The following is a 9817-nucleotide window of genomic DNA, read 5'->3' as shown; positions in this document are numbered from 1 at the left end:
AATTCTCAGGATGACAAAAGAGGTTTCTTCATCATGAGTCCTCCATACATTCAGCTGCCAAGTTTGGAGAATCAGTATAGGATTTCCACAGTCCATCTGGACTTTTCTTTCATGGTAATCCTGCTCATCTTGCCAGTAAATAATCTGAAACATTAAGAAACACTCCTGATACATTGCCCAGGCTGGTCTTGAACTCTTGGCTTCAAGCAACCAGCCTCAGCCTCCCGAGTAGCTGGGATTACAGGTGGGCACCACTACTCCAAGTTGGCCTCGTAACTTTGGGGCAAGATGTGACCCTAGGCCTGTTTTAAATGCACATCTGGAGTCCTACTTCACACTTAATTAATCTTGGGAGGTGAAGCCCAGAAATCTGCAATTTAACGTGGCACTCCAGGAGCTTGCTATGCACAGCGAAGTTTGCGAACCGCTGCTCTGGAACCAAACAACTGTGGACTATCACTATTTCTGTATGCTCCCTTTCCCCTGGCAATATCAGGAGAGAAACCCATCCAAGCAAACTCTGAAGGGATCTTTCCCTTTTGCAAGGTCTCAAGACTTAACTTTTGAATTGTCAGGACCCTGGGTCTACAGAGTGGGAGGGCAGCAATTGCAGATTTTCTTGCTGTTCCCAGGTCTGCAGAACTTTCCTCAGTCTCTCTGCCCCACCCTGCCAGGGAGGGAACAGCACAACTCACTTATGAATAGGTCCTTTCTGAGGTCTGTCCACTGGGAGAGAATGCCTTTTTGTTGGTTGCAGCAGTCAGCAAAAAAGGGCAATGGTGGGTCTCAAAGTCAGACTTGTGAGCACATAGGGGAGACGTCGGGGCCTCAGGGATGTGATCTTGGTCTTGTGCACAGGTCCAGCTACCGCATTCCCTGGCATAGTATACAAAGACCTCAATCCTAACCCTGGCCCTCAAGCGGTCAGGGTGGGGCCATAAGGCTCCGATGACTTCTGTTTCCCTGTGGACCACCCTTCCCCAGTGTTGAATGGACCAAAGAAATGGGACCATTCAACGCACAGCTGAGGAGGTTGCTGGACCCATGAGTCCAGCTCCATTTTAAGTCACAGGGGATTTATGAAGTTTGGGGTGAGAGGACAGGGAGGAAGTTTCACGTGGCTCAGGAGTATTGTTAAAATGACCTGAAGATGGCCTGGTGCGGTGTGGCTTATGCCTGTAATCCCAGCACTTTGGGAGGCCAAAGCGGTCGGATCACCCGAGGTCAGGCGTTTGAGACCAGCCTGGCCAACATGAAGAAACCTCATCTCTACTAAAAATACAAAATTAGAAGGGAACGGTGGTGCGTGCCTGTAATCCTAGCTACTTGGTAGGCTGAGGCAGGAGAATCGCTTGAACCCGGGAGGCAGAGGTTGTGGTGAGCTGAGATCGCGCCATTGCACCCCTGGGCAATGAGAGCGAAACGCCATTAAAAAAAAAAAAAAATGGGCCAGGCGCGGTGGCTCAAGCCTGTAATCCCAGCACTTTGGGAGGCCGAGACGGGCGGATCACGAGGTCAGGAGATCGAGACCATCCTGGCTAACACGGTGAAACCCCGTCTCTACTAAAAAATACAAAAAACTAGCCGGGCGACGTGGCGGGCGCCTGTAGTCCCAGCTACTTGGGAGGCTGAGGCAGGAGAATGGCGTGAACCCGGGAGGCGGAGCTTGCAGTGAGCTGAGATCCGGCCACTGCACTCCAGCCTGGGCGACAGAGCGAAACTCCGTCTCAAAAAAAAAAAAAAAAAAGAGTGAAACTATCTCAAAAAAAAAAAAAAGAAAGAAAGAAAAGACCTGAAGACTGCACTTGGAGCAGGATTTCATAAGAATTACAGTAAATGGATTAGCTGAATCCAATCAAGTTATTTAGGAACCTGGGAGGTAGGGAGTAGTCATGCCTATGGGTGGGAGACAGAATCAAAACAGATTTTAGAATCAAGTAATGGTATAACTTTAACCCAGAAAAAAAGGATTCAAAACCAATCCCTCTGAAGGAAATGGTCCTGAAGCTTTGTTTTCACTGTGATTATAAAAAGGGCTGTTTTTTCATTTGGTGCTTAGGAAGAATTGTCCCAGACATAAGCAGCTCCAGCAGCAAGAAGAGTTCAGCATTTCTTTCCATCATACACTTTCTGTTCTTTCCCAGGGCTGCCCTTGTGTCTGGCTCTCTCTCTTCCTACAAGGACTGCGAAGACTGGATGCATGTTAGAGTGAGAAATCAGTTAAAGACACAGGATTTAATCTGCCGTACTAGGGAAAGTCTCAAACTTGTCACATGGCTTCAATGGTATTATGGAAAAAGCAAGGACTTTGATGTCAAGAAGTTCTAGTTGCTGGGAGCCGCAGTGGTTGTCCTGACGCGTAAGGAGGCAAGGCTACACATTTGAGGCCAACCTGGGCAGCATAAAAACCTCTCATCCATTTAAAAAAAAAAAAAAAGAAAAGAAAAATAAAGTTCTACAGTTAAATCCTTGCATTGCGTGCTTTAGGCAAACCACTTAAGCTTTCTGAGCTTTTGGGAGCCTTGTCTGGACTTGCTCTCTACTGTCCTAAGCACTCACAGTGGAGCTAGGCTACCCTGCATTCACCATCCTATTGTCTAAAGAACAGGAAGGGAGACAAAGGAGAGAAGCTCTGACCAAGAGGGCAGTACTTTCTCCTAGAGATAGATCAGCCACTTTCCATTTCCTAAAACTGGGCTTTCACCATTCACACTGGGAAATATCTGCGATATACTCAGGCCCTGCATCTGGCTCCCTCTGGCCACGTGATGAAACCAACATCAGAGCTTTCCAGGAAACAAGGCTGGTCATCAGGTTGCAGAAAACAAGCAGATAAATAATTGATCGTCTCAAATCTCTACCTCCAAAGATCACTGATAAAAATGAGCCAGCTCTCTTATTTCAAGAAAGCTTGGGTCTTTGGCTTAGAAATCAGAAGACAGGCGGCTGGGCTGCTGTTATCACACCTGTTATCCCAGAACTTTGGGAGGCTAAGGCAGGCCAATTGTCTGAAGCCAGGAGTTTGAGACCAGCCTGGTAAACATGGCGAAACCCTGTCTCTACTAAAAATACAAAATCTAGCCAGGTGTGGTGGTGCATGCCTGTAATTCCAGCTACTCAGTAGGCTGAGGCACAAGAACTGCTTGAAACCGGGAGGCAGAGGTTGCAGTAAACTAAGATTGCACCACTGCACTCCAGCCTGGGCAACAAAGTGAGACTCTGTTTCCAAAAAATAAAAATAGAGTAGGAGCTAGACCAGCAAAGGAGTAAGAGCACATTCCAGACAGGGGGCTCCCAACTATGGGCAAAAACATACAGGTAGGTTTGGTGCTCTTGGCAGAAAAGTTCAAAGTAAAGGGTAGAAGGTTACAAATGAAAGAGGCCAGGTCATGCAGAGTGTTAAATGTTACATTTAACGGTTTGATCTTTTAAGTCAGTGGTTGACAAGCAAGCTGCAGGAATCCACTATAAGCGTGCTGCCAAAGCTTGACCAGGGTGTAAAATTCACATATATATATACACATATATATGTGATATATGAATTAAGCCAGAATGACCCAGCAAATAGGCCAAAGGCATAGCATAACATCAGACCACAGCCAAAGACTGTATGTTTAGCAAAACATTGAAGATCTTTGCTTTGTGGCTATGTAAAAACACGTCACTGGGTTAAGATTTCATCTCTGCCATGGCTGGAAAATAAAGTAGGGGATGGATTCTCATGTTGGTTTCTCCGGTTTTGCCAAGTACAGATGCTGGTGAGGGAGCTTTTTCTTTCTTCCACATCACTACCTCTTCCACTTGTTCTGGGCCATTTAAGAGGTTCACATGGGGTAATACAGATACAGTAAAGCAAAGCCTCAAGATCCAGGCTGCTTTCACTGCTGCTGTGTGGCCTGCAAGCAGCTGACAAAGGCCTCCAGGAGTGTGGGTGGAGAGGAACTTGGTGTGATGAGATACGGGGGAGGCGGGAAGGGCAGCTAGAAAAACAAAATGTCTCAATTTATCCCCACATTTTTCCTCCTAGAGAAGCAAATCATTTTAATCCAATAGTATACCACTGAGGTGAAGAGTGATAAAGCGAATGATACAAAGATCACAGAAACTTTTAGCTGCCAAGGAACATCATACTGCCATACCAATTCACTGTAATTATTGCTGGCCTGGTGGTTGCTGGTGTTAGTCATCAGGATAGGTCTTGATGGACCAGTTAACCGACCCTTGTTCTAGTCTCATTATCTCTGAATAAGAGTATTTGGAGGCAGCTGTTTTACCCTGCAGAGGTAAGGGTGATAAATGAGTCTGTGCTCAAGGTTCATGTCCTCTATGCTGTAGTAACACAATGGTTTTTTTTTTTTTTTCCGAGACAGAGTCTCACTCTGTCACCCAGGCTGGAGTTCAATGGCGCAATCTCGTCTCACTGTAACCTCTACCTCCTGGGTTCAAGCATTTTTCCTGCTTTAGCCTCCAGAGTAGCTGGGATTACAGGCGTGAGCCACCATGCCCGGCCAGTGACAACGTATTATACTGAGACTGATGACATTCACCCAGTTCAGATGAGGTGGTCCACAGCCTACAATCCAGACTAATCTTATCTGCAAAACTATTCCAATCTAATGGAAAAGAGCAGACTTCAAGGATGGCAGTTGTGCTTTCTGAGGGGTCCTTATACCTACTCATCCCACCCTACCATCCTACATGCCCGAGAAGGTAAGTGATGAGTCAGCCTGGTACATTCAGTTCCACAGTAAAGAAGCAGGATGATCTAAATATCCAATTTCCTTATAAGGCAGGGAAAAACCATCCTTTTTTTTCATTAGAATCCAAACTATGATAAAGGAGACAGAAAGACATCAGCAACTTTGAGCAAAATGTTTACATTTATATTGAAATATACACTAAAACAGAATGAGTTCTACTAGTCAATGAAACTTTGCCAAAGCAAAATCACAAACTTCCAACGGGGAGGTCCAGTCAGCTAGCAGCAGTGATCCCCAAGCAGGAACACCAAGAAGCCTGGGGGACCCCTCTCCAAAAAGCCTCCTTTCAAGAGGCCCCAACTCACTTCTCCCACATGCACCCACATGGATTTAAGAGCTTAGACATGCTCCTGATTTTCATATATTTTTAGTTTCTTCTTCACTGCAATAAATATAAAGTTGGCAATGCTCATACACCACAGCACAGACAGTATTTCAGGCTTTAGCATACAACTGTAAACAGTGACTAGGTTAAAAAAATAAAATAAAGTAAGTTGGACTTTTTTTTTTTTCAACAGACAAAATTCCTTAGAGCCGGGCATGAGCTACTCAAGATTTGTTTTGTTGGGTTAAGGTTTCCGACAAAAGATTCTGGTTTAGGCAGATGCCCTTGACAGTTCAAGTAGACCCAGAGTGGTAGCCAGAGCACTGTCTACAGCAACTGAGAATACATGGACTGGAAGACAACCTGCCCTAGATCACCCTTGGGAGTACATCTTCAAGCTGCCACATTCCAGATATGACCACAGACATCTTTATAGTTCCATCACTGGCTGCCATCTAGTGTAGCAGGAATGCGTGGGCGAAGGAATACAAATTTGCTGGGAGGAAAAGGGAATAGTATCTCTGCTAGCTGCCTGGAAAGTTGGCCCCTTAATCACAATGACAACTAGGACATTTCACTTGGACAGTGCATTAAATTTATAGATTTTTTCAAAACTACAAAGACCAAGCAGTAAGTTCTGTCACTGACGCAAACTGGGATGTCAAAGAAAAATAGATTAACTATTTTTACCTAAAGTAGTGCAAAGAAATCTGGCAAAAAATGAAAGTGAACTCAATATCTGCACATCAGTAACGGGGCAGAATTTTATTTAAAAGGCTAGTGGTTCAAATACTATTGCTCGAATAGCTCTGGTAGATATAAAATGTAGTAACATCTGAGGTTTGTACATATGAGCAAAGGAGCTGAGGGCCAGCTCACAAAGGGATATGTGATCCTCAGTCAAGAAAGAAGCTAAAAGCGCATGCTGCAGGAGTAACCTAATGGATTTATTTGCACTGTACTCCTACCTTCTGACAAACAAAAAAGACCTGGATAGAAAACTGTCTTTCCACCCACAAAAATCTGGCTTAATTCTTCTTCCTATAAAACTATACCTCAGCTAAGAAAAAAATCTCTTGTGAAAAACTCAACCTGGGCTACTAAAAATAAAAAGGAAATTTTTAATATCGTAAACAAGTTTAGTAAACACCATGTGGATTTTCTGTTGTTAATGAAGACATGATACATTCAAAAAATTATGTATTTTTAAAAAAGAACAAAACAAAACAATTTTCTAGAAAGAGACTTCACAAGAAAAAAATGAGCCCAAGTTTTATCCCTCAAGCAGAAATGGGTCTTAGCACAAATCAGTAAGCCCTCCTCCAACATACAAAAACACTGAAATTTGCCTTTCAAGTATGTTACTGAATTTGAACATTAAGCAGAATCACTGCAGAGTGTATTTTGATGGGTTACTTCAATACCCACCTGGTCCAGTTCAAAGTATCTATAGATCCAGTTTGTACATATTCCATAGGTATACTGATAAAACCATCTACTATCCCATTTTTTTAATGGCAGTTCTTATATAGCTCAAGCAAACATTACGATCAACAAATTCTCAGATTAAGTACATTAATAAGATACCTTAGAAGTGAAACAAACCTAGTTTTTACTAAAATGATGGGATAAAGGTAGTGTCTATGCTGAAGAGCAGCTTCACTTGTTTCCCCACGGAAAAAGGCCCAAAATTTTTGGACGATACCTTAAAAACTAAGCCAATAAGGCCAGGCGCGGTGGCTCACGCCTGTAATCCCAGCACTGCGGAGGCTAAGGCGGGCAGATCACCTGAGGTCAGGAGTTCGAGACCAGCCTTGTCAACATGGCGAAATCCTGTCTACTAAAAATACAAAAATTAGCTGGGCGTGGTGGCATGCACCTTTAATCCCAGCTACTCGGGAGGCTGAGGCAGGAGAATCATTTGAACCCGGGGGGTGGAGGCAGCAGTGAGCCAAGATCGCACCATTGCACCCCAGCCTGGGCAACAAGAGTGAAACTCCATCTCAAACAAAACAAAACAAAAAACAACTAAGCCAATAAAAAAAATATATACACCTTAAGATATTATAAAACTTGAAATAATGTCAGGTGCTATGGAATGGGAAACAAGAGTTCTGATTCCCCTCAACCTCCCAAAAAGCTGTAACAGGTTTTAAGGGAAAAACAAAACCAGAACTCTAAATATGAATAGCAATACACAGACTCTATAGCACAGAACACCACACAAGAATGAGTTTTATAGCAGTACTATCATGACAGTAACTGGCTGGAGACTATACTTCCAGCAACAGGGTTCCTAGGTCAAAAATGTGTTAAAAGCTTGTAATGTCAACAAGGACCAAAAAAAAAAAAAAAAAAAAGAAAAAAAAGGAGGGGGGAATGAAGGGGGAAAGGGGGGGGACATGAAGGGGAATAGGGAGGAAAGGCTGCATGCACGGGTCTATTACAGACATGATATTCAGCAGCATAAAAATAATACCCTCCAAAGAGTCCCTCTAGTGGGGCAAAACCTGTTTTTCACTGCTAAGCATGGAAAAGATTAAGAAAGCAGAACAAACTCACTTCTACACTATAGCATCTTCCATATATGAATGACAAGCATGTTCAACCTGATGCTACATGTTAAGAAAATATTCAGTATACATGAGAATCTAAGCAACATAAAAACAAAAGGCTAAATTACGAACCTTAAAAAATTGGAGAAAACATGTTTTAAAGCCAAGTAGGATGATTCTGATTATTATTATATATGACATAATCCACAGAAAGGCCAAGAAAAGAATCTTCATATTGTTCAGTATTTAGGCTTGATGTTGTCCTAGGAAAACAGTGATAATTCAACGAATGTGTTACACATACAACTAAAAAGTCCCCTTCTGGTTTCAAATGAATTTAAACAACAATCTTCCTTGGCTAATTTTTCTCCTCTGTCAAACAAACCTTCTATGTACAGGACCAGTTTAAATCCCTCCTCCCCTTCAAACACTAGATATGAACATCCAGGAACATTCTACAATGCAAAGTGCCTTAAGAAAGAGAAGGATTCTGTAGTGCCAGTGATAGAACTGATCTGAGGAAGCTGAGATGCTAGTAACACTGATGGGAGCCAGTCAGGCAATGGTGGTTTGTTTCTCCTCAGGTGTTTCCTCCAACAACTGCATGATCAGTTCATGCAGGGGTTTGCAGATCTTTGCATAGCCCCCTCCTGTCAGATGCAGAAAATCAAACATGTCGTGGCAGGAGATGGCACCGTCCGAGTGCACAAAACCCCCGTCGGTATCCAGGAGCTGCACGTTGGCAAGCTTCGGCAGCGAAACCTTGAGGAGTTGGTTCACCTTGGCGTTCTTTTGCCTCAAAGGATTGGGTTTCTCACCTCGAGGTAACAAACCCTGGGGCACAGCGGAAAACATTAAATTAGAAGATTCACTTATTTTTCTCTACTTATTATTTGTAACTTTAGATAACATCTCCATTTGGCACTTTCTACACCTTTGATTTGTAAAACACTGGAAAATACTGGTTTGAATGAAAGCTAACCATTTCTTCTTAGTATTTTCACGGGTTCCCTTCTGTCCCTTAATTGTTGGTATTCTTCAGGGACCTGTCCTTTGGCCCACTACTCTAAGTACTTTAGCCAGATCTCTTCCTAGAGCTTTAGAATTACATCTTAAATTTCCAGCCACAGAAACAAATTTAAATGTTCCCGAGGCATTCCCAACTGATCCAAAAACAATTCATTAAACTATGCTCTTCCTCTTTACCAACTGGTCATTCCAACATCTCCAAGTCTCTCATCCCATGTATCTATTTAACATTAAATTACTCAACTTTTGCATCCTAAATGTCATTTTCTTTTCTCCATTCTGATTATATACACTGCTATAGCTCAGGAACTTATCTCCAATCATCCTAATTACTATAAAATCTCCTGATTGGTCTTCCCAGCTCCAATGCTGTCTGCCCTTCAATCTGTTCTCCATTTGGCTGTCAGAATAATCCAGCTCATAGATACACATCATCTATTAATGCCACATGGAAACTACACCATACTATACTACAAGAAAAAGAGGTGGAATGAATGCTGTCTTGATGAATCAGAGCCATTCACCCTGGAATAACCCTGGAACAACTGTTTTAATTTTGTCTCCTTGTAGCCCTTTTCCAATTGCAATATACTAGGATTAGGCATGAGTTACCATGCCCAGCCAAGCAATTCTAAAGATAATATGCACATTTTCACTTAAATACACCATAAAGTCTGTTTGCACACAGCCCTTTTAATTGTAATGTGATTACTGCTCTCATATTCTATGACTTATGTAACCATCTCCATGATACTACTATTTAGGTTATTTCCAATGTTTTAGCATTATGGATAACACCATAATTAACATTTCTGCATATCCAATTTAAAAACAAAGAATATGGAAGGATTACTCAGCAACAAATATTTCCTAAGCAAATACTATGTACTAGTCACTATACTTAACAGGTGGACTCTTAACACAATCCTTTCTGGAGTAAGGCAGGTATAAATAAGTACCTCAACAAGTAAATGAAATGCCTTGTAATAAAAAAGATCTGGCTCCCCAGCAACTGTGAATAAAATCCAAACATCCCAACAGCATACGAATTCCTACATGACCTGGCCTGGCGCGGTGGCTCACGCCTGTAATCCCAGCACTTTGGGAGGCTGAGGCGGACAGATCATGAGGTCAGGAGATCGAGACCA

General features: G+C 42.7%; 1 protein-coding gene across 1 annotated transcript in view; it reads right to left on the bottom strand.

The window, feature by feature from the left end:
• Positions 1–4861: 4861 nt before the first annotated feature.
• The window catches only part of PAFAH1B2 (platelet-activating factor acetylhydrolase 1b, catalytic subunit 2 (30kDa)), a 19810-nt gene continuing 14854 nt past the window's right edge, over positions 4862–9817 (bottom strand). The window contains exon 5 of the mRNA XM_011926829.1: positions 4862–8474. Within this exon, the coding sequence (XP_011782219.1) occupies positions 8196–8474 (279 nt within the window). The 3' untranslated portion in view covers positions 4862–8195. The remainder of the gene's footprint in view (positions 8475–9817) is intronic.

Source organism: Colobus angolensis, unplaced genomic scaffold, assembly GCF_000951035.1.
Source record: "Colobus angolensis palliatus isolate OR3802 unplaced genomic scaffold, Cang.pa_1.0 Scaffold7, whole genome shotgun sequence".
Classification (NCBI taxonomy): Eukaryota; Metazoa; Chordata; class Mammalia; order Primates; family Cercopithecidae; genus Colobus; species Colobus angolensis.
Note: the sequence above shows the minus strand (reverse complement) of the source record. Positions and strands in the feature narration are given on the sequence as shown.